The 25916-nt window shown below is 45.8% G+C and overlaps 1 protein-coding gene across 3 annotated transcripts in view; it reads right to left on the bottom strand.

Moving 5' to 3' along the window:
- The window catches only part of PLEKHG4 (pleckstrin homology and RhoGEF domain containing G4), a 91646-nt gene that overhangs the window by 33398 nt on the left and 32332 nt on the right, over nt 1-25916 (bottom strand). For all 3 annotated transcript variants that reach the window (XM_074839530.1, XM_074839531.1, XM_074839532.1), the window contains exons 5-10: nt 23686-23809; nt 22494-22587; nt 17345-17431; nt 15413-15529; nt 12558-12656; nt 11328-11476 (exon numbers count right to left, since the gene is read on the bottom strand). In XM_074839530.1, the coding sequence (XP_074695631.1) occupies nt 11328-11476; nt 12558-12656; nt 15413-15529; nt 17345-17431; nt 22494-22587; nt 23686-23809 (670 nt within the window). The remainder of the gene's footprint in view (nt 1-11327; nt 11477-12557; nt 12657-15412; nt 15530-17344; nt 17432-22493; nt 22588-23685; nt 23810-25916) is intronic.

The following is a 25916-nucleotide window of genomic DNA, read 5'->3' as shown; positions in this document are numbered from 1 at the left end:
TATATTTGGCAACAACATTAACGCTGTTGAGTTTTGTGCAGCAGAGCGTATCTGTCAGGCCCTAGTTTCTGCATAAGGCTCCAGCAAAATACAATACTGATGGCCAGACAGGCAGACACCCTCGTGTCTTACTCCCGTGGGTCTGAAGTCCCTGCTGGCATGAATGCTCTCATCCAAAAAGCACACCAACACATCAAATGCTCCTCCTCCCACCGGCACAGACAAGTGAGCACCTTTAACTTTAGACATTACAGGCTGTTACATAGAATCATTTGCAATTTTCCTCTCGTGAGGCAAAATATTTTTCCAACATTTCCCTAAGCTTCCATGGAAATTACTTTGGTGTTGATACTGATACTGCTTCCTGCAGTCCTTTCTGTAGTGGAAGTCCTCGTGTCCACCGAAGCCCATGAGAAGGCAAGCATGCATTGTTTCAATGTTTAACAAGGTATTGTAAGATGGTAACCTTATAGCGTAGCAACTGGAAACAAGTTACAGCTCTTGAGCTGGCTGACCTAGCACAGAGTGGGAGCCAATATAGGGGAAGGAACACAGCGAGTCCCACTCCACTCCTTTCCATACCTAATGGAGGAAAAAGCGTCTCCAGTTGTCTCAAATTTGAGCTATTTTTCTTGATAGGAGTCAGTCACAGCCTGGGCTGCAAGGCTCTAAATACTACAGACTCCCACGTAGCAGTCAGCACATTTCCCAAAGTCACAAAACATAGGGTCTCCTGAAGACAGCACTGCAACTATGAGAAAAATCACCCTCAAGGTAGAGGGATAGGAAGCAATTACAAAACAAACATGTTTTAAGTATTTTTTTTAAAAACAGAAATTGTAAGGTCACTGTGCAGAGGTGAAGCCACCATGCCATCATGGACAAGACCAGCCTCTTGCAGCACACTTGGGATAAGTATCGGCCTTATGACCAGCAAACCACACCAGGGAAAGTAAGGTTCAAAACTGCAGCAATAAAATACTACTTCTGGCCCACCCGCCAAGCCCTGAGGAGTCCAACTTTAGGAGAAGAGAAGGTGCTTGGGTGAACTGCTTGCTGCTGAGCTGAAAGACTGAAAAAAAGTCCACCCAAAGAGCGCTCTTCTGGCCCCACACATGTTCCTTCCATAGAAAGAATTAGCCCAGATTAATGGCCATACTAGAAAATAAAGAGCCAGACTCTGAAGATCTCAGTAAAACTAAACCTGCATTACATTTGCAGAAAGTGGTAGAGAAGAACCAAGCTAGAGCCTCCAGTTCAGAAGTGAGCACTCAGCCCTCTGAGCCATCTGATGTAATCCACGTCCCGGCGAATAACGAATAACGTGACAGCTACACACGTCTACAGATACTCAGTCATCCTCCCTCTAAGTCAGCTGATTCGATGGAACTAAAAATGACACCCTGTTACTGAATGCATACAGGTAAAACCTTTGCTTTACTGATCCACAGGCACCTCAAACTTACCTCAGTCTAGGATACATTTGGGAGTTTATATTATAAGCAGGAACTGGACAGAGAATTCATTTCAGGTAAGAGGGCTGGAAATTAGCTCTTGTTTTTATCTAAATCAGGCCGTTTAGGGTATATATCATGATCTAAAACCCCTTGCTCTTGTCATTTAAGTAACTTTGTCTTCTGTGGATGCTTGCAGCTAGCTATTGATACACTTGTTAGGGCACAACCCAACACCCTAAGGCTGCTCCTTCTCTTGGTCCTGCCAGTGGTTTGCTGAATGACTGCACACGAGCCACCCAGAAAAAAAAAAGTTTCCAAACGGCTCCTCTGGGCTCAGTGCCCCAGAGGGACTTCAGGTGTGGCCTTACACCATCCCTCCTCCTCTGCCGAGTTCCTCCAGCATCCCAGCACCTCAGTCCTTTGTTTCAAGGTCCAGCCGCGCTGTTTTCACACGTTCTGCCTCGCTTGGCAGGCATTCATTAAAACCTCAACGTCTAGTTGTTGGTCTTCCGTTGCATCTCCAAGGTAACTCCATTCATACGCTGTCAGCTCTTGACAGTTCATTTTTACCAGCCCGACAGGCTCTCTGACTAACATCCATCTTCTACTCTCTTACACAGAGGAAAAATATAACCCTTTCCACCCTGTAATATAAAGTAAGTAGGCAAACTGAGCCAAACAAAGAAATCGCTCACAGCGCATGGGAAAGTTTGGTTTTTCGATTCACTTGTGTACTTCCAGTGCTCACAGAAAGCATCCATTGGGCATTAAGCACGTTCTCCCAAATCCCTGTACATCTGTTTACCTATTTACACATACCCATCCATTTGCAGATCCACACCTTAAAAACTTCCTAAATAATTTCTAGTATACTAGTAAACTCAACGATACCCTGCAGCAGGAAGTTTCATGGGAAAATGATACCTTGGCATAAATAACCATTTCTTTTTCAGAGTCAGACTTTGGAGTTTTTCATTCCTGTCCTTCATTGGAGTAAACAAACCAAATATTGAAAATTTGGTTGAAGAAGAAAAAGGGACTTCCATCCTGCCACACAAAAGGAAAACACCTGGTTGTTAAGCACCTTAAAGATATTTTAATAGTGGCCTGTGCAACTCTGAGGAAGGAAAGCAGAGAGTTCTTTGAAGTCAGTGGAAAGTCTTGTCTAAGCTTAGATTTGTTTGGATGCATTGCAATTTCCCTGCACATGTGAGTGTGGTGGTAAGAGTCTTTCACTACATTCTTCCACAGTCAAATCATCCAAAGTAATTTTGCAATAGTGCAGAGTCAATATAATTTATAGCAAAAAGGAGTAGCTTGATGTCAGTTTATGTTTCCCCAAATCCTGTTTTCATTGGGCAATTATCGTTTCAGTGGAAAAGGTTCCAAACATCTTCAGTTTTCTGGAGAAGTGCCAAGCAGTTGTATAATGGTAGGGTAATTTTAAACCTATAATTTAGAAAGACCATTTCTGTCTGAATCCATCCTTCAAAAAAAAAAAAAAAAATCTAGCCTTAGAGAGTTACACTTTAGTTTTCAAAGCAAAATACCCAATTCGTTTTCAAAAAAAAAAAAAATCAATGGCCACAGAAGAGGCATCCAGCAGGCTTGCAAAAGCAGGTGCTGCACGAGCCACGCCTGCCGATGCCAGGGAGACACAAATAGAAGAGCGTAGGGAGGGAAGCAGTAGAACCATTGCTGTTCTGCAACTTACTGTCTGCCCCTTGTGAAATTGCTCTAGCCAACAGCAAGAGGAACAGTTAAAGTGAAGGCAAAAACCAGAGCTCATCCTCCAACTAACCTGGGTCAATTTTAAAATAACAAAAATTCGTGGATGGAAGGAACATGAGACACACTGCCTTTTTCTAGTGTATTTGGTGGGTTTTAGGCAAATATATTGCAGCTAACTTGCCCTGGAAAATCAGATGTCCCTTGCCCTGGAAAAATCAGACGTCCCTGATCATTCTGCAATGTAGAAGAAGCATGTTACAACATTAGCCTCATCTAGTCTTCCACTCCTGGTGCTGAACTTCCCTTGTGGATGTCTCTACAGGTTTTGGCAGAAAGGGAATAGGATCTGGCAACTAGGAGATTAAAGGATGGCTTGGTCCAAGGACATCACCCGGATCATTTGCGCTGGTACCTTGGCTACAAAACATTTACACATCCTGAGCAATGCTTTAGGAAGAAATCCTTCCAGCTTAGCAGGGAAAGTCCTGTGTGCCTGAGGGCTGTTTCACAGGAAGAGAAATGCATTAGAGCCACTGTCAATCATGAATGCATTTTGGTAGCAGCCTACGTGACTGCCATATTTGTAATGAACCCATAAAATGAGGTCAACCTCAAATGCATGCTCCTGCTCTTCAAGCTGAAAACTGCACATGCAGCTGAGGTTCAAATTCAAACTGGCCATGGTGAAGCTAACGCAGATATTGCTAAATAAACTGTAATTACTCTCTGCAGCACACAAATAGCCACAGTGGTTTTAATTACCTAATGAAAGTATTTGAGGAACTGGGTACAGTTTTTAGAACCCCAAAGTGTCCTTAGAAAGGCACAGAGGTCAAACACCAAGTTTGGGGTTGCCTGTGGGATTCCTGCCATTCATGACAGGAACAGCAGACCTGGCTGAGACCACAGACCTGACTGAATCCCTCCTCACTGGGTTACCTGACAAGCACATGCACTGGGAACAACCCATCCAATTAATACAACACACCACAGACCATAATTGCCAAGAGAATTCTATTCTGAGCACAGTTCATTTAAACATGTTTTTAGCAGAAATATACTCTGAAGTCCTTTTAAAAGCAAAGGGACTGATGCATGCAGTTAAACAAGTGTCCAAGTGCAGTCCCAAGCTGCGACCTTTGATTCTTTCCTCAGCCTGGCTTGCATTCAGTTACAATAAAAATTGTATTCAGTCTCTGGTTGATTGTAAAGCCCAGTAAGATCCATAAAACTGGCTGGAAAAAACAACATTATAAGAAATCCCAAACCAAGAAGTAGCCCACTTACGGGGAAAGCTCACCCCGCAGCGGAGCCTGAGATAGGATGTGGAAACACCATTCTGGGAACACCAGGCATCACGCTGTGGTTTTCTACCAGTTGTAGAAAACTCCCACCTCCAAACCTTGTCCCATGCACATTAACCTATTTATGTTTATACTCCTTATCTAGGTCGACTGCACTAGTCTAACAGCTGTGTTCCTGCAGTTAGGACCACCAGGGTTTCAAGATGCCCTGCTCAAATATATACCCACTGTTATTAAAGTCACATACCTATCTCCCTTATACATCCTCCGATCGCACACTCCCAGCATTTATGATACATATAATAGCAGTGACTGTGCTACTAACTACCCCAGCAACAGAAACATTTACCCCAACTCGGCCACATAAAAACTGGTGCTTGTGGGATGGTCTGGGCTGAGCCAGGAACTTCAGGCGGTTCAGCTAACATCCTATACTGGAAACTTTTTGCAATTTTTTCCATAATATTTTTAAACAGATAAAAGACACAGTGTGTCATTAATTACCTAATACCCTGTTGGCATGACAAATATTGCAAACAAGAACAAGCAAAGCCAGAGCCTTCTGGGTAAATTCCCACTGAATCCAGGAAGATTTAGGACATAAGACAGCAGAAAATAAATAGCAGAAAGGGAGCTGAGGGGAATCATCTGATGAAAAGCCTAAGAGAACAATGAAAACTTACCTAGACAGAACTCTGCAATCTTTTACCTCTCTGCAAATGCCACAACTGGCTTCACACAGCACTTCATACACTCAGAATGACAACGGCTCCACGCTCCCTTATGTGCAGAGCAACAAGGTTTGTTTAATGCGAGCGTAAGTGCTTTTTACCAGGCTAAAACCACCACGCAACAGAGGGAACAGGTTAGACTGTAACGAAAATGAATACCAAGCAGCAGGGTATGTGTTTGGAGAGAAGTGTTGCTGTGTGCTCCTCCCTCCACCTGACACAAACAAGACAGACCATGGAAGAGCACTGCCACCCATGCACTGCTAAGGGCCAAAGGTTTAGTGTTTGTCAGCATCTTCCGTGTCGCCAGCAACAGCACAGAGGTGCCTCATGGCAGAAAGCTTCCAATCTTTGAGGCCAGGATTTAAGCACATTTTTTCATCTTGCCTCGAAGTATACTGAGAGCTTGTCCTAACCAAGAGATGAAGGTTTTAGGATTAGGTCCACAGGAAAAACATGCAGAGGACACCTATCAATGAAAGGTGCCTCTCGCAGACCTTGTCAGCCATGTGCACTATGGCAAGTGGCAGCATGAGAGGTTCCCAAAGGTCCAGAGAGGCAGGAAGATGAGCAAGCACTAGTTAAGCAAACCAGGAAAATGGCATCCGTGAAAGGGACACAAGCACTGCCTTCTTTAGAAGCATGTACAAACACACAGAGTAGCAACCGTCAAACTGGCCACAGCACAGACAGAAACATCTCTAAAGCAGAAAGGGGATGGTAGAAGACAATATCTCCAGGAAGGATTTCCCATGTAGGTTGCCTGGCTATGACCACCAGCATATGGCAGCAGCTGTCAGCTTGCAGATGCACACCCCATTTACCTTCCAAACCAAGAATGCCAGGCAGCCCAGTCTCCCCACACTGGGACCGACACACCAGACACCTGTCTTCTCTCTACCCTTGCCCCTAACTTGTCCCATGTTTTGGATGACCAGCTTAGTCGCTCTGCCTCTACCCCAGACAGAGCTTCAGATGGTGCTTGTGCAGTCCCTCAGCAGGCCCTCCTGGAGCCCATGAGAGCCTGTACATTATCCAAGTTTACTCCTGCTTGTACACCACTCTGCAGAGTGGCACATGCCTGCCTTGAAGCATCCCAGGAGTTGCTACTAACAAGTAAAAGACCCACAGACATGAACTCCTACAGCACCATCCAGCTATAACCTAGTGCTTCATCAACAGCAGACACCCCTACGTTAACCGGCCACAGCTTCAAGTAGACCTAGTGCCTCAGTACTGCATGTGGAAGCCAGGCACAAGAACCACGGAGGCTGTTAGCCATAAGATCACCCTCTTTGTTGCTGCAATTGAGTCAGGTCCAGCATCAGGAACCTGGCAGCTGCTGCTCAGGAAGCCTGCTCTGCACTGCCCATTACCTCTGCTCAGCTCAGGTCCCCACCCAGGGCTTCCAACCAGATCACCAAGCCACACTAAAAATAGCCAGCTCACAAAACCAGCTCTTGGCTCTAGCCACTCCACCCTCAAAGTACAGAGACTAACTATACTGCCTTCTGCAAACAAAAGGAGAATTCACTCCTCCGTCTATTTATAAGCTGCTTATTCACAGCTTGCAAGCACAAATTCTTTTCAGATGAGGAGCTTGGGGGAAGAGATTATGCTTTTGCTGGTTCCATGTTGCACAGAGCCCAACACCTAACCTGGTCATTCCTTCACCATCTGAGGTTTTTCCTCTTTCTTTCAGCTCTCACATCTAGTCTTGTGGCTATCTTGCCCACCAACATGCAGAGCATGATGCAATCCCACTCCCATGCCACACTGAGAACACACCTGGCTGATAGAGCCAGGCATGTGCCAGGTGTGTTCTGGTTCAACTAGCATAAAGCATCTGTATATTAATATAAAATGGTTTTATCTTCATTACTTCACTTCTGACTCATAGCGTATCTAGAGGACAAAAGGCATCACCGGACACTTTGTCTAGGCAAGCATTCCCAGCTCTTGGCTATGCTGGAAGAGCAGAAATAACGAGAACAACAGTGGGTCTGGCTAAAGACCAGGTTAAAAGTCTCCCTGTCTTGCTGCCCAGCCCCACACAACTGCCTCACTTTATTAAGAGCTCCCACTGCTGCTGACTGGCTTCTGGCAGCTTCTCTGACACTTCCATCATAAACCTGGAGAAGTCTTCAAAATCCACCACAAAATAAGCGATGCACTAGTCCACCTTCCACAGCTGGCTTAGTGAGTTGCCTGTGAACCACAGATTGGTTGATCGATACATTAGATATCCAGCAGCCAAAGACAGACCTGCTAGCCAACTCTATGTAACTTATAATAAGGACTGTTTATTAAAAATTTCCTGTCCAAAAGTGCAAAAGTATTAATAGCATTAAAGTGATGGATGTCTCCGTGGTATTTTTCACACTTACCGACAGGAACTTCAGCTAGGCTTACAGATCTGCATTTCAATGCCCAAAAAGACTGAGACAGCAAAACCTGGAAGCTTTCAGCTAACAGACCTGGAGAAGCACTGAGCCTTCAGCGCAGCAGATGGTGTGAAGGCAAATGTGCTGGCTTTAAAGCCAGCCAGCTCCACCAACAATGAATAAGTGACAATGCCGCCTTCAGCAGTCCACCTGCACCTCTGGGTGGCCAGCCTGTGCTGAAACTATCATTACGGCACTTACAGAGGCGCCACAAAGATACTGGCTCATCAGTACCACACCCACACCAACTCCAGGCCAAATTCAGCCTGGTCTTCCTGAAGGTAGGAAAGCAGTGTGGGACCAGCTGAGCACACCACATCCCCTTAGCCAACTCCCTGTGATGGGCTGCCTGCAGGATGCATGTCCTGGTGACAGAGCTCCTCCTTTCTAAGCCGGGAAAAGGCTGAGATCCAGAAAGACTGCTTGGAGACGTCTTTCTTTCCCTTTGTGGATAAGTGGCTAGATAGGTAAGGCTATCTTTTACAGCAGTACTTGGTAGAGAAAGTAGTGTACAGACTCTTGGTCAGCTCACATTGGGAACAGAAAGTGAGTAGTGTTACTGGTCAAAGCCACTACTGTGGTGCTACAGCATCTCTCAGGATAAGCTAATCCAGGAAGGACTCCCAGAGGCTCATAAAGCATCTGTCAGAGAAAAAAATGGATGTACCACAATGCATCTCTCCTGCACGACCACATCTCTGATGGGATGAGTTCAATTTCTGCAGGAAAGGAGCCATGTCATAGGCTTAGCAAACCCTCACAAAGCCTGGGTCAGACCTGAGCAGCAATGAGACCCCACTGCTCCATGTCACGAAACATTCCAAAGGGCATCTTGGCTCTCCAGGAGGGCAGAGCAGGGAAAAATGCCAAAACCAACCCTGACGGAAGGGTTTCATTACTAAAGAAAGACTAAAGCAAGTCTTGTTTGCTATGTGCTCCAGAAAGGTATTTGGCAGATAACATCTGACTGCACAGAGCACAAGCCTGCTTCCTTGCCTATTTTAGCATACTATCTCTAACCTGCAGTCAAGTGTTTTCAGACGGGTTTGTCCATCTCTATTCTTACCACCTCCCCGTGTTCTTTTTGTTACATGAAGGCACAAACTAGCAAGAAAGTCAGCTGTGAGAGCTAGCAAAACATATCCCCTGCAAAAAAAGCAAGTCAATGTCTTGCTTGTATAATCCCAAGGTGACAGTGCAGCTGGGCTTATCTTCTTTGTGCCTCTTAAGAAAAAAAAAAATCACATGTTTTACCTTAAGTTCTGCAGTTTTGGTTGGCATATTTTAATTAAGTGGAGCTGAGTCCAGAAAACTGCTCTTAAATTTTTTTCCTCTATTTATGTGCAACTCTTGCACATTTTCACAGTTACCTGATCACAGCTGGCCTCAACTTCTGCCTAAGAAGTCTTGGCAGACATGACCCTCTGCTTGATCAGGCTTTTGCACCACAGGAGAGAAGACTAAAACAGTGGGACATATGACCAACACAAGAGCCAAAAGGTGGCTCAGAAGGTAAAGCCATTTGACTTGCTTTTGTAAATAATCTGATTTCAAGTATTGGGAGAGTGGGTGTAGAATTAAAGACTGTTAAGCATTGATCAAGATGTTACAATTCAAAGTTCAGAAAAGCAGTACAACAGGCCCTGCTGAGTGCACAGACACAACCAGTCCTGTTCCATTTTCACACATCACCAGTCAAAAATCTAGTACTGGGCCCACATAGATCAATAGCCACTTCATGCTAGCTTAGTAGGCCAACTACAATATTTTGTCTCTACCCTGATTTGATCCCACCTGTTAAAGAAGCCTTTGAAAACTATAACCATAGGAGTCTTTACAGGGTTAGCAGAACTCAGAACTTTTAGTATCTGCACACCGGTTTAGAGAGAAGGAGCAAGTGCAGAGCCATGAAGGATCTAAAACCAACAGTGCCTCAGAGTTCTCTGGCCAAGTCACAGAGCTTCTTCCCCATTTAAAATGATCCTGAAACATGGAAGAGTTGACTTCTTTAGTCCTCTGCCCCGAGTTACATGACGAGCATGACTTCCTCAATTAAAATACTGCATGGATTTTAGTTTCTGCAACTACTCCACAAGCTAGAAGAGAAGTAACTTTCTCCCACTGTATTCATTTACACTCCTCGGGCTAGAGACAGTCACATCTATTTGACCTGTAGCATACACTCTCCATTCATACCAGCAGGCAACAAATATAATTTCAGTTAAACAGAGAACATGCTACACAGCCTTGGCACTCAGACACTGTGCAGTCAAAGAATTATGTGTGTATCCCCCGCCCCTGCCCTTGCTAAAGTAATCAAAGCAGTAAATTATCCTTAGGGGTTCTGTCAGATCAGGTTTCAAAGTTGATCATTTCCCTGCACAAGAACACAGGCTGAGCTTAAAACCAAAACAAAACATAAAAAGCAGGCACATCCATTCTCTTAAGACTCTAAAGTTGCTGTGTGCTGCTTAAAAAAACAAAAAAAATCAAAACAACCCACATCATCTGTGCTTCTCACATCATGGCAGAATAAAAAGGCTATACTGTACTAATTCTACCCAAAATTGCATTGAGAGTACTTCACTAGTTGAGCAAGAGAACTGTGTCTGCACAGCCAGCCAGAGCTGCTGACAGGAGTCACAGCAAGCAGAGAAAAGAAACAGTTCCACCTGTCCCCATGCTCCCCTCTCACTCAGCACCAAAATGCTGACCCCCATCTCCCAGTGACAGGTAGCAACTTGCACTGTCATCCATTTGCTGAATTTTCAAAGAGAAACGTAGTTCTTTTCCCATTGTCTGGGTGAGATATCCTGCAAGCTATTTTGTTATCTTCTCTCCGCTCCCTCCCTTAAAACCTCCCAGCTTGCGATGGCAACAGGGAGTTTAACCAGAGCAAGGCTGCGGTTGTGTGGAGGCATTCCACGCCGCCTTGCCATCCGCTACGCCCTCGTCTGCACCCACACACCAGCATTTATCTCCCACTCTGGCTGGAAGCTCCTGGGTGCAAGGGCTGTCTTTCTACCTTGCTGTTTGCACAGCACATAGCAGAGAGGCCTTCACACGCTGATAGGCTTCAGGTGTTTTAACAGTACAAACAGGAGTTGTGCAATGCCCTGGGGATTTCAAACAGCTGGTGTCTCTCAGCCCCTGCTTCTCATACCAATTCTGCAAATGGGCAGTGAATATTTTGTTTGTGCAAACCGTACCAATGTGCGAGGAGATCAGAGCTTGCTTCAGCCAGAAAGCATTCCTCGCAGTTAAGGTCCTTGGAAATCCCCTTGCATAAGGAGTGCCTTGGCAAATCACACAGCGATAATGCCCCGGACCTAAACATTCATCACTGGCATTGTGAATTAAGGCTTGTGTTTTGGAGGTGCACAAAATATCCAGCCCACTCTCCCCTACAGAAGAAAAGTCTGATTTGGCTTGGAAAAGGAACTTCAACCATCTAAGTGAATCCACCCAGACAAGTTTTTGGACTGGGGAAGAGGCAGCCAGGATAAAATTCATTAGACTTTTCACCTTTGCTGTTTTCAACAAAAGGCCTTGCTACACGAAGCTGCTCTCTAGCCTGCAGCAACGATGGATCATCTCACAGAGCCTCTCAGTGCCTGCTTTTTGTCCATCTCCATCTCCTCTTCCAATCTTGGGGCTCACCTGTAGTCATGGGTGAGGGTGACACAAGATTCCTCTTTCCTCAGTCTGGCCAGGAGCGCTCCACCCTCCAGCTGCAGCCTGACCAGCCGTGCATCTTCAAGAACGTTCTTCATCAACTGCCTGTAATTCCTCAGCACCACAGCTGCCTCCTGGAGGGATCGCAAGAGTGAGATGAGCAGTTACTGCAACCTACAGGTAATGAGGGAACAGGCAAAAAGCAGCGCCCAACCCAAAACACACACACCCCAGGTCTCACCTTGGCCCACCTAGGAAAGAAGGAGGTTGATTCCCACAGCTGTTTCCCTCAAGCCTGCCAAGTCCAAAGTGATAAAGAGTGCTCCTTACACTCTTGATACTTTCCTCACCAGGCTAAAATTGAAACCCAATTCCTATCATTGTCCATACTCCATTGGCTGGGCATAGAAAGAATAAGCTTCCCAGCTTCATGTTCCACTCACAGCTAGCTCCTTAACTGTTCTTCAAGCCTGAACCTGCACGGCTCCAAGTTGTGGGACAAGATGCACATGAAGGTGTGTGGCTGCATATCCAGAATGTGGGTGTACACCCCAGAAGGACCACTATAATATCTTCCATCGTTTTACTGTTGGGACCCTCCGTGCAGAGCTGGCAGCAACTTCCTACCATGTCAGGGGTACAGTAGATTCTCAAGAGTGGGGGAATATAATGCTGGCAGCAACACAGGCTCAGTCTTTGTACCCTCCTCTTCTTGCCCACCTCCAAACTTCTCTTCTGGAGGCAGCAAAGCTGGAATCACAGCACAGCCTTGGCCTGGTGAGCACAGTCTATGTTGTCACCTAACTTTACTCCAGGCTATTCAAGCCAACCTGGTGTGGCACAGACTGAGGCAGCTGCTCAGGACTAGAGACACCAAAGCTAGGGCCAGCTACGGAGCTGTGGAGCTGCTAAGAATGCACTCCAATGCTAGAGCAAGCACCCACCAGCAACAAGCACTGCTGAAGAAAAGGTCTCCTGGGTGACACCAATGGATCAGAGAACCAGCTTCTACACCCAGTGGAGCCTCTACCACTTCATTTGGATTAGCTTCTACTAGTCCCACTGTCCTGACAGCTCCGCAGTGACACACAGCACACTGAATACCCTGCTACTACAACTTGCAAATTCAAAGCTACAGCTTTTCTGCAGCTATCCAGCCTCCCGCTCTCTTCTGTTTCAGGCTCACCTCTGATACAAGGTGAGGGACATGCTTACCTCAGCTCTATCTGGTAATTTTCCAGGTTCCACTTTATGAATAGCTCCTTGGAGGAAGGCACAAGCACCTTGGCATCCTTGTAGCAAGTGTTCCAGCTTCTATAAGAAGAAAGGACCAAGGCAGAGATTATCATTTCATGACTAACAGGAAAGCTGTCTTTTCAGCTTGCAGGAGGTTAAAAGTACAGAAATCAAGAGAGGATCAAACACATTAATCCAAGGGTTCAATTCAGTGAAGCTGTATCAGCAAAGCCCATCAGAAAGCTTTAGATGCATCATGCTATACCAAGGCCTCTATGCAGACCTTATAAACTTAGATACTCATGGCTCGTACGGGTCATGCTTTACAGAAAAAAAAAGTTAGTCCACTTATGTCCCACATTCTTCTACTATTAGCATTTCTTGTAACTTCCCACTAAGATGAATCACTATGCATGAATTTTGGAGGAACAGCACATAGAACAACTACTTGGAATTTCTCTACTTTAAATAATTTCTCTTCATATTAAAAGTAGTGTAAATTAAAGATTAGGAAAATCAGAAAGCTTCCACAATTAAGCACCTTAAACTACCAATGAATCTGAAATCCCTCCTCTCTGGGGGGGGGAACAGAAAAAACTCCCAAAACATTTCACAGGGGTTCATGAGACAGTACTTTTTAGAAAACTCAGTGATATAAAGCCTAAATACTGTCAGATGCCACCCTCTAGCCACTGAAATCAGAGAAGGGAGAAACAGCGATTCCAAAACAACCATGCTCAAAACAAAACCAAAAAGCAGCTGTTTGAATCTTTACTGAGTTGAATTCCTCCTCCCTGGAGTGCTGGAACAGCCCCAGCAATGACAGATTAGCAGGCAGGATGCAGGTGAGATCACCCAGACAGGAAATAAATGCTGTTTGCCACATAGCTGCAGATCTAAAGGGGCTAAGCATACGGGTCATTATCACACATGGTACATCGTATAAACAGGCAACCCATACAGATTGATTCCTACACTAACTCCCTTTGGTAACATTTTGCATGTCAAGATGCAAGACACAAACAAGAAGTAGTCTGATATCATGCTCTTTCCTTCAAGAATTATCCTTCTGCTCAGAGCACCTCAACTTCTAAGCTTTTCTCAATTCTGTTCAGAAAACTAATTCACAACCTCTTGCAAAGCTTCTCTGCTTCCTCACTGCCAAATAAACCTCAAATTCTCAAATTCAATTCTAGGCACCAAGATCAGGCTTCTGTACCTCTACTGCATCAGCACAGGTTCATACAAGTACTTTTAGATGGTAGTTTAAAAAATAGGTTCTAAAATAAGTTGGAAAAGTTAAGTTAGCATGTGCCAAATGTTAAGTCTAACTGCTGAAGCTTGCCACCAGCACACAGTGGTATTATCAGTGATATCTTAACCTGCTTCAAATGCTGCAGTGTGCCACAGAGCACTCTGGGCCGTGAGGTCAGAGCCAAAAGACCACTGAATCTTTTGGAAGCAGAGGTGATGGTTCTGCCATTCACCAGGGTGAGCAGCGTGAAGACAGCCAGTTTGTGTGCAGATTTACAGATTTCATCCTGTATAGTCTCAGCGTGCCAATACAGCTTTTAAAGATTCAACAAGCACATGATCCACAGGACTTACGCTCCCTCCACAGCACGAGTGTACGCGTGTGGGTATTGGTGCCACAGGTGCTACTTTTGCAGAGTTCTGGCAGTCTGCACATACCCTGCTGCATGGCCAGCAACACCTGCAGTCCTGCCACAGATCATCGGCGTGTGCTGCACTGGTGGCTGTAGCACTCCCTTATCAGTGCCTGCAGCACACTTTGCCAGGGCTACCTCCTTTACAAACTTTGGATGCTGCAGTTTCAGCCCTTCTACCTTTGAGGCTTAACCTGGGCCAGCTCAAACATTTCCACAGAGTGGTCACCCTCCCTGCACCTTGGGCTGGCTCTAATCCACCACCTGGGTACGGTTCACTGTAAATCCCTTGGGTCACGTTCTGGAGAAAAGCACACAGGTCAAACAGGCTCATGGTAGCAAGGTGTACTCAGAGCAGCCAAACAACAGGGAGAAGGAACGTACTGCTGGTACTGCCTCCTGCTGTTACCTTGGCCCTAAGTCTCACTGAATGGAATCTGCATGGGGAAGCTTTTGTTTGCTCACCTCAAGGAGGAATACAACACTCCCCCTGGGTTAACCTTCTCTGTATTTTTAGTTTAGATGCTTTCTAAAGAGTTCTTAATGACAACTTTGGTAAATAAGTCAACTACATCTAAAGGAGGAAAAAGATATTCCTAGAAATATGTGAACTAGTTATCAGGAACTTCCAAGTTTCACTCCTGCAAGGACTGCAGTTTTTACTAAAGGAGATCTTAGCTTGGTCTGGGGAACTTGCTCCAAAACCAACAAGATCTAACTATTTTTATTATGCACAAGTTCTTGACTGTTACTTCAATGGCAACATGATACTAACACCTTCTCCTGAGATTGGTTTAAGAAGTGCCTGCCTTTAAGCCTCCAAATATAACAGAAGTGCCACTGTATATCACAACAAAACAGGATTCTGTTTCAGATTTGACCGTATTTTGAAGGGAAGGAAGAATTAATGTAATTCAAACAGATGAGTTAAAAACTAAAATTTTACTTCCTGCAGTCAGGCCAATAGGCCACAGTGTGCATCCATTTTATGAAGACAGTACTAGTATTCTTCTGATAACAGAAATTCACTTGCATACACAGCTATTACAGGAACCACTGTCTTTTAATGCTTGTAGGTTAAGCTGTTGACAGGCTCCTCTTGCTTCAGCCCCATTACCACGCCATTTCTTCTCTCAGATACCAAAGAATCCAGGACATCCTACTCACCATGCGGAAGCTTAACCAGTCCCGGTGGCAATAAGGGAAGGTCCCATCCAGTTCTAGAGGCAGCTGTGAGCTGTCTATGTGCTTATGGAGGGATTTCATGGAGGTGAGAAGTTCAAACTGCATAGGAATAGAAGAAATAAAAGCACATTTGCATTAAGGTATGAGTATTAGAGGAAGAAGGGGGAAGGTTAATGAAAGACAGTATCCTTTATTTCTTTATCAATCTTGCATAGAAACAAGGCACACAGTGTGTATCTGCAACATGACTACAATATGAAAGAAAAAAAACCCCCAATCTTAGAGCAGCTTGCTGTACAGCTTAGTGGGAGAACCCTGAGGGAATGCAGGCCACAACATGCTGTTTCACCAAGCAGAACATCTGTGATGGAAGTCTGGCAGCAGCCAGCCTTCTCCAGAGCCAGTACCTCCTAGTATAAGCAGAGCAACTCCCTCATACGTTCCCACATCGTGCTGCAATTTGCACTTTTTTGGAGAGTCTGAGAGGTTAAATCCAGCCCCCAGCTTCCCATCTCACTTCCTGGAAAACAACAGTCTAACGGACCGCCTCTGCCCTACCCTCAACTCTCCACTCATCACAGCAGCTATTTGCTCCAAGTGTTTCCTGGATCTTGACACAGATATCCTACAGACTGGCAGAAGGCAAGTTCTCAGAGCATTTTTACACTCACCAGAGAAACAGACAAGTGCTCCTGCAGGTACATGGAAGCCAGCCCAGACACAGAAACTCAGGTGCAGACATTTAATCCCCCCAACACACATCATGAAGTTTCCACCTCCTCCCAAAATAGTGATGATGCTTCTGATTCCTCCCGCATGCCTGTGCCTTTATTAGCCTTTGCTCTGTTCCCTCCTACACACTTTGGATTTGTTCGATGTGTTTAATGTCTTCTGTAGCTCTCCCTGAATGCACACACCTGCAGCCCCCTCCCTGACTTCAAATTCTTCCACATGGGGGCAATGAGGAAATGGTCTAACAGCATTTGTTATTCTTTAGCCTTTTGGAGCAGCCCGCCACACACACAGCAAACCTGATGCTATTCACAATGCCTTTATCCACAGGAGCCAAAAGGGAGGTCGTGGCCTACTCTGAAGTCTACAGGGTTTCGGCAGGCACAGAATTTCAGTCCACTCTTGGAGGTTGTAACAGTCTTAGAGCAGAGGGAGATGACTAAGATGCAGTCTGATACTCTTCACCCACCACAGAGTGGCTGGGAGCCTACATTTCTCATACAGCTATGGAATACCAAGGCAGATTTACTTCTAGTGGGGGTGTTCAGTGATGTTGTGATGATTTTCCCTCCTCCATTAGCACCTCCTGTTAATCTTCCCAGACATTTCAGCTGCAAAGGGAACCTCACACACATACCCATCTCCTCTTCCCCCTCTTGCAGAAGTCTCTCAGCCACTGACAGCAGCAGCTATGACAAGAGGAAACATGAGATATGCAAAAATCTAGGAAAGCAACAAGTACCTTCAACAGATGGAGTGCGGGATTTAGCCTAATGTGATCTCTTCCTGACCAAGGATTTCCCCTCTTGTTAACAGGGGAATGTGAAAATCATCTCTATTACTGTTGGGTGTGCAGGACCCCTCCATACAGCTATCCATGGTCCCAAACAAACCCCCTGTGTCTTGAGGGCCCCAGCAGACTGACATAATTATGGCGCAAATGTCACTGATGGACTCAGCAATAAACAGAGCATGACAGAGATCTGTTCAGCTCACATAAAATTTTACAACCCTATAAATACCACACCCGTAAGAGACCACAAGCATAAAATACAGAGAGCAACTACAGAGGTTTCATGTGAGAATAAACATACATCAGTGGACAGAGAATTTGCTGTTTGGAGAGTTAAATAAAGGCTATCAAGAGCTCCCCAGCAGCCCCTGGATGAATGGTTCCATTACCTGTCCTGCTGGTGGCTTCTCCATCCGAAAAGTCAGATCTCTTTCAACCAGAAGCAGTACTCCATGAATGCAGTGAGGATCTATGTCCTACAACAGAACAGAGCGCAAATCCATTACCAATCTGCCTGGGATGCTAAGGAGAATGTACCACACCAGGTTTGTACAGGAGATTGCAATTTATTCTTCAAAAGTATTTATGAAGCCTGGAAGGCAGTCACCAGGTATAGGGAAGGCCATTCTACAGAGCACCAAGGCTGTATCCTTCAGACCAACTAGTCCTGCAGTATTTAAGGAAGCAATGAAAGAGGTCAGGTCTTGGCTGTACTAAAAAAACCTCTGCCTTCTACAGAGGGAAATGTGTCAGGAGGTTAAAAGAAAAAAACCAAACAAAAACACCACTATGTTCAATGTCCAAGTTTTTTCTTGATAACTTTCCTGGTCACTTCTCCTAACTGAAAGGAAGTTTTTTTCTCCTTCACAGTGCCAAAAACGTCGTCTTGTCTTTACTTACTGCCAACTCACAATCAAGGACTTGCATCCTGTTGCTACTGTTAAACCAACAGAAATTCCAAATACAATGGATGTCTGGCAGCTGTAGTTCAAACTCGGTGATCCGGGAGCAGCTCTCCCATTATAGAAGCACTCTACAGGGAAGTGAGAAACAGGCACAAAGAGCGACAGCAGGAAGAGGGAAATGTAGCAGAAAGATCCAGACCATGGAGACAGGGCCCACTATATACATGACACCTGGACCGGGATAGCAAGGAGAACAGCCTGTCATTCCACATGGTTAAAAAGAAGAGCCATCCCATCTAGATGTCTCCTAGATGGTCTTTGCCTCTGGAAACATCTCAAACAGTCAAGCAACAGATCCCTTCTGGTATTGCTCAAGCTGCAAGGAACCTGCCGCACAACAGGCCATGACAGCAGGGGAACTCTGTTTAAATAAATGGCTCCAGCAGTGTTTAGGGTTAAATACCCAACACTAGCAGCAGAGCCAGAGTACAGAGGCAAGAGGACCAGCCAGAGACTGAATCACTTAACCTGACACTGGGCCCAGTGCAGCAATTAAGAAACAATGCCAACACAAGGAGACCCAATTCTGCAAGTGAAAGCAGCAGCAGAGATTCCAGAGCAGAGGAAAACACTTTTCTCTCATCTAGTCCTAAAACAGGATCCTTTTGAACAGGCAGGAAAAAAAATCCCAACTGAAACACCTTCCAAAACCATGAGAGGTTTCTAAGTCTTCTCAGAGCTCCTTCTCCAAAGCAAATTATTCACACTTTCACTGTTACTTGAACAGTGATCAAAAGGCCAAAAAGAATTTATTGCATAATTAGGCTGTATTAGGTAAATCCTGAAGCTCATCTGAGGAGAGGATGGGGAGGTATTACAGCTGTATCAGCAACTCTGAATTTGTCTGCTAGGAAGTGCTGAAGGATGAAGACTAGCCACAGTTTCAAGACAGATCATGGCACTAAACAAACTCATTCTTTCACAACCCCTCTTCCCTCCAACAGTCATGAGATGTGCAATCTGAGTGAGGGATAAAGGTAGTGATGGTGTAACACGAGGTTACGACAGTCAAAACACTCGCTTGCTCATTACTCCTGAAAATAGAAACTGAAAAACGATTCACAAGTAAAGTTGTCAGGGGAGAAGTTCAGGGTTTTCCAACCCAAGAAGAAGTAATATCTCCAAAGAAATCAAGTATTTTTTACCATATTTTTGTCTTTAAACAGCTGAAGAGAAGTCAGTCTCATCCAGCACTGATGGAGCAATCCAAATTGACTAAAACAGTTTACAGGAGTGCCTCAGGAGACAGGCAGAGCTGGAAGCAGCAGGATGCTACTCGAGGAAGCTTTCCTGCAGCTTTCTGCAATCTCTTACCACCTTTGCTAACAAAACCAGCTAACTGGAAGCAAAGAAACAGTCACACACATGTAAGTGAACCCCTCACCTTCCGAAACAGTCACAGTGAAGACAGCATAGAATAGAGGGGCATCAACAGGAGCTCAGAAAGCACCAGGGTAAACACCCATCCTTTTATTATTCTTCTTTAAAAAAAACGAATTAGATATTTTCTTAGATCTTTCTCAGACTGAAGTTTCAAACAGTATTCTGGCTTCCTGACCCAAATGGAAGCCCATGGCCAGACTTAACGCTGGCACAGTTCGAAGCACAGGCTGCCAGGAATACCTGTGCAGATGGGAGAGCCCCCAGGTACCATGTTCAATCTCAAAGTGACCACTTTTAATGGAGCAGTAGGAGGTCCCTGGTCTTTAAGGTCCAACCAAGGTCCTCCGTACTTTCACAGTAACAGGGCATGCAAATATACCTCTTGAACACAAAGCTCTGTGCAGAACTTTTCTGCTTTCAATGGCTACTCTACTATCTCTTTTGCCTTCAGGAACAGACTCTTCCCTTCCCAACTCACACACAGATGCAGCAGATTACAGGATTAAGTGTTCGCACTGATGCGAAATCCAAAAGAATCTCACTCTATAAAGACTCAGGCAGAGGCAAATCCCAGATACCTGTTCACTGAAGGTCAGCACACACATGGAATGTGTGTTCATGCCCTGCCTGCTCACCGACCAGCACTACTGAGCAGCAAAGTTCCTCTGAACAGGTCCCACAGCACAGAGCTTACTGGTGACAACCTGTGAGCAAACATCACAGCAGCATTTACCTCTGCAAAAATCCTTACTCCAAAGCATCAATTACGCAGCTTCCCACAGGAACAAGCACGATCTATTCTTGCAGCATGTATGCACTGCACATTTCCCTTCTCCTCCGTACAGAGCTGCCAGAGTTCCTCCTTGCTCCTTCCTGAGTTAGCTCTGCTGCAGCGCTTTCTGCCCCTGCTCCCAGTGCTGTCTGGGACAGAAGGACCTCCCAGTCACCCATAGTCTAAAAAGGAAGGAGGAAGAAAGTCTTGCAGAACACAACTCCCCCCACCCCGAAGGCAGAGAGGGTGAGAAGCTTTCACCAGTTTACAAGGTGGCTATAGACAGAGCAACCGGCAGTCTCCCAGTGTTGTAGGGAAAGCTACCTGCTAGCACCAGTCTATTAGCACTTAAAAAGTCTGTTCACACATTTCTTTTGAAAGGATGGAAGAGTGAAGTATTTCCTCAGACTGACAGATCTTGAACCAGAAGCCTGTGGGATCAGTCTTCCCTCCTCAGGGAGGTTCTCTAGGGTTAACAGATCCAAGCACTGCAGCAGGAAGGGACTCTGCACTAGGGCATCCGATCTGTGCTTACCTACTGTGAAGCAGCACTCCTCACTGCTCGGGGGGGAAAACGTCCCTTCAAAATTGAACAAGCAACACTGGATCTCAACACTGAACAGATTCCACATACATTATCACAGCAGGCTTCACAAAAGCCATGTAAATATAATCCCGTTGAAGTAAAGAGCAGAACAGCAGAGAAATGAGCTCCAAAAGACAGTCTGCCAGAGATAAGAGACGCTGGGAGATGTGTCAGGGATTTCAGAAAGGACCCCAAGGAGATGATCTGTTCTGTGACCTTTGAGGCATAACATATAGTCTGCGTTTCTGCATCCACTGGCCAGCAAACGTTGCCACGCTCTAGAAAGCTCAGCCTGCCTCACTGTCGTTACAGTCAGTTTTCTGTATTTCTCTGTCCTCGTTTCAGAGCAGATGAGAGTACTGCCATGGGATCACAGAGACAAACACTAAGGATCTCCAAGAGGCTCAGAGGAGCCAGGGGATTATTCCTGTGCCATAACCAGATGATGAGCTAGCTGAACAGGTCTCGTTTACGGAATCTGCAGAAGAGTCAGGGTAAGGATCCAAAAACCACAAGCAGAGTAATCAAGCCTCTGTCAGTCCCTGTTACCTGGAGCACACACTCAACTCTAGCAGCACATTAATCCCTGTTAACTAACTGTTGCACCACCCTGATAACAAGGTGCTCAGAGCCAAACAGCCCTCACAGCAGGATGTTAGAGGCACTGAAAAAAGCTCCCCCCTCCCCCGTCTAGTTTCAGAGGATAGGAAATTTAAGGTTGGCATGGCTTTATTCCTCGCATGCTTGTACGAGACTGGGGACTCAAAAAGCACATTGTGTCTCGACGCATTGCTGATTTCCAAATCATCCCATTAAGACAACTGTGCAATCATGGGCAACAAAATACTCAAAATCTTTAGCAAGCCCACTGCCATGTGGGCACAGCATAAAAGAGAAGGTAACTTGCTTGTTACCTCTGCAGAACCAAGCAGGGCACCAGATTATTCCTTCACCACAGAGAACGAGCACTCTGATAGAGCTCACAGCTCCACCCAGCCCAGGAAGCAGGAGGACAGACCTCTGACTCAGCCCCAACTCTCAGATGTGGCACTGAAGCACATAAACCACAGAGACACCAACTTCATTAAAACATTGCCCTGTTCCAGTTTGCAGAGTTTGAGTCCTAAGAGACCTAAGCTCTGATTTAAAAGGAACACCTGCTTAAACAAGATTAGTCACAGCTACAACCCAGCATCTCCTTGGCTTTCTAACAGCAGCAGATAGCTTCTATCTGGGAGCAGGGGCAACACAACCCACTTGCTTTCCAAATGACTGATATGAAAGCCTTTGACCTGAAGCAATATAGAGTTACAGCATGTCCGATTCCAATCATTCACCGACAGCCACATCAACAGCTGCATGGGCTCTTCCACCTGGCATGACAAGCAGCGTCCTTCCCTCCCCTCAGCAGCAGGCAGAGGCCTCTCTTCCTCTCTTCTCTGTGGTGGGCAAAAATCCCTGCATATTTCACACAGCCTCTCTGTGCCGGGGACAACAGCTCTGAGCACGATAATTCATGACTTGGGGACAACAGCTCTGAGCACGATAATTCATGACTTGGGTACGTGCTCCTCAGCACAGAGATGGAAGCAAATTTGGAGGGGTGGGGAGGGGTGTTCTCCCCTAAATCAGACTGGCTTAGGTGTTTTGCTTTGTCTGCAGTCTGGCAAGTCCAGGTCATTCTCCTAAAACAGGGCTGGGTACACAACTCCACCTCCCAAAGCCAACTGAAAGCCAGGTGGCAGATGGAGACAAAAGCAGCAGATGGAGATGTAACATGCAACCAAGATGGCAAGCCAACCAGTGCTCCTTTGCCCAAGCTCAAGGCTCACCTGCAATATGCTGAATGCCTTGAAGAGAGCAGGAACTGGTGAACAGCGACGAGCATCCACAAGAACAGTCAGACCCAAAGCCTGACATTCTGGTCTGCAAGGACAGAGAAAAACAGGTCATGTTTGCCAGCAATGCAAATCAACAAGACTCTGGAAACAGAGCCCATAGTCATGACAAGGTGAAAAAACCCAGTACATTACAGCTCTGTAAGGACACTGTCCACCTTCCCCTAACCAAAAATATATACATGAAAGCCATCACCTGGATTACTCAGTTTTTACCTTTGCTATTTCCACCTGAACTTTCCATTTCTCCAATTCCTAGGACACATCTCACTGATTGCAAAGGTGCAGATACCCACTTTGTGTAATCCACACAGGAAAACCAGTCCTTCCTAATTGCACTCAGGGACAAGCTTGGCCTTAGCCACACTGCTTCCCAAGAACAGTCATTCTGGATTAGACCCAGCATCTATCTTGCCCAGAATCAGATTTGAAGGGAGAAGCATAATAACCAAAGCACGAATACCAGAAGCTCTCTCATGGATTAAGCCTGCTCCCTTTATCAATGGTTTAAAGGCTTCAAAACAATCACTGTTAGCTTTACCTCTTATTATTTTAATCATCTAAAAGAAAAACAGTCTCAGTAGAGCCTGAGATGAGCTGGGGGGTAAGAATGTCACAGTGAAAGGAAGAGTAGCTGCAGCGCACTCCAGCCTGAAAACTCCAAAAACAATTGTCAGCCAGGCATCAAGGCAGATTTTCTCAACCCTTGCAGATCCTCCCTCCCTCTCAGCTTGGAGGCCTGGCCCTAAAATACCATGTCACAAGGCTGTATCACAGAGCTGCTGCATGACTGCCCCATCATAGCTCCCAAATCCCACTTTGAGCTAGTGAAGGATAGTAAGAAGGGCTTGGATTCATGGCGATGCATGAAAACCTTTGGTACATACCCAATTTTATCACACCATGTGCACAAGGCGCATACAGAATAGCCAAAGTGCTTACTGAACATGAGCCCATTCACCCTAGCAGGACATCCCCATCTGTACAGTTTTGGGACTTGTCTGGACCAGGTTCCTAGGCCATTAAAGTCAACCCGTTCCACTCACTGCCTTGGCTTTCACCCCCCGAAAGGCAAAGTGAACACGGCAGCAGCTGTCCACCCTGTCAGCCCAAGAGCATCACAAACCTTGGGATGCTATGCAAGTACAGAAGAAGGCGTACAAGCTCAGTGGTATTGCAGTGAGGGTTTAACCAGGCTGTGTTCCTTGTTGTTATTATGGCCACTGCACGTCCTGATTTATCCCTGGTACCTGTAAAAAGAGGCGGGGGGGGAAAGTCACACAAGGAAGTCAGAGCCTGATTCCAGGTCAGTATGCCTCATACTCCCCTACCACCACCCCCTCACCTTCCTGGAAATGCTCCACAGATCTCGATATAGTGCATGTTGCAGATTGCAGTAGGCTGTAAACACACTCCCAAAGTACCCAAATGCTGCTGCAGAGTGAAGTAGCTGAGCTCTGCTTGTCTTTTTCTTATGGTAGTGTCAAATTTGGACTAGTCTCTTCTACCCAAACACACATTCTTCATAAAATACAGATGAAGTTGGCTAATGATAACCCAACCTTGTGAGAAAAGCAAGAATCTCAAACTCAAGATAAATAATCTCACCTCCACTTATGTCACAATATTCACACTGCTGTCAGACAAGAGAACGCAGACAGGTTTGCAGAACAACATGCTCAATCTAATGAGACCAGGCACGCATGCTGCAGGCTGAGCCTAGCACGGAACCAGACATCTCCTGGGAGCAAAGCCCTGGAGCAGGAGCCCAGAGCTCCTCCTCAGAGGCTGCAGAGCGGACAGCCCTGGAGCACACTCTTGCCTGCCTACAGCTCTGACAAGGGCAGAGTCAGTTCCAGGCTTTCATTAGCTTAGAGCTTGCTCAGTGCCTAGGGAATAGATAAGGCACAGTATGGGCAACACAGCTGAGTTGTGATACATTGAGGAAGGAGAAATCCCTCTGCTTCAGTTAGCCAGAACAACAGTTCTCTGCCCCCCGCTTTTCAAAAGTCCAGCGACACAGCTCATCACAGGAACCGAGCCTGCTCTATGAGCTCCCAAAAGTAAACGATAGTCTGGCTTTAGCCACAACACACACCAAGAACTCTGAAGAGAAGGACACAACAGCACCGCTTCTGGAATCACGTCCAGCCTCCCCTCCACATGCAAAGGAGAGGTAAAGAGCCGGCAAACACACCACTTTGGAGACCCAGAGCTGCCTCTGTCATTCGAAAGCAGGCAGTGCCCATGGAGTCAGCCTGCTCAAGCGACCGGCGCTCTGCACTCGTGCATGGTCACCAGGCAGGTAAGTGATTTGGAGAACAGTAGGGACTACACCTCTGTTGTGTGAAAAATAATTCACAAGAACAGGAGCCGTTTCCTGTCATACAAGTTGTATGAGAGAGAAGGGGAAAAAAAACCCAGGCACAAGACAAATCCAGAGGCTTAGCGAAAACTATGTCTTTCTGTCTCTTCTGAACTTTATTGCTACCACAGGAGATACTGTCCTGGACCACCTCTCTTCCCATCCCAGGGACAGGCATGTGAGCTGACAGGTAAAACAGATACAGATGGACAGCCCCAAGCACAGAAAACCATGGTGTGATCTCAATCTGTCACTAGGACGTGACTTGAGTAAGGACCACAGACACAGATGGGCATCATTTAGAAGCAGGGCTTTCTCCCTCCCAGGGACCAGAACCGTGACACAGGGTTTCTCCTGCTAACAGCAGGAACAAAATTTTTCATCATCTGTGTGATTCAGGAGGAGTTTTATTACTCTGAAATACCGTATTCTGGACACTGTATAATCAAAGAGCTGGAGAGAAATTAGAAAAAGCTTATTAATATGCCTTGCTTCATAAGCTAAGGGGATCATCAGAAAATAAGAAAAAGCAAAGCACTCAATTACTGGAAAAAATGGCTCTATAACCAGGCTCAGTAAAAATATTCTTTCTCTGAAGCAACATCTTTTGTCCATCAGGGAGGCTGGGCATCACCAGAACTTGATTAAACCTTGAACTTCTATATGGGAGCCTGGGAATTGCCTGACCAGGTCAAAAAAGCAACCTCAGCCACCAGGGCTAGGTCTCCAACAGTGGCCTAACCAGATGATTCAAGAGCAGAATGCAGGACTGAAACCCTCCTGAAAGGAAAATTTCTTCCTAACTTCATCAGCTACTAGTTTATGAATTAGCTCCTACGCACTATTCATTAGAGAAGTTTTCCTTTCTGATGTATTTATTCTATCGTTACCAATGTCTAACACAAAGCATTTAACCGAGTGGTGAGTGCATTCCCTCTGGTGTGAGGAGTGCCCACAGAAATCCAAAAGGAGACACATGAGAGAAGAGATGT

This window comes from Strix aluco, chromosome 14, assembly GCF_031877795.1.
Source record: "Strix aluco isolate bStrAlu1 chromosome 14, bStrAlu1.hap1, whole genome shotgun sequence".
NCBI classification, from domain to species: domain Eukaryota; kingdom Metazoa; phylum Chordata; class Aves; order Strigiformes; family Strigidae; genus Strix; species Strix aluco.
Note: the sequence above shows the minus strand (reverse complement) of the source record. Positions and strands in the feature narration are given on the sequence as shown.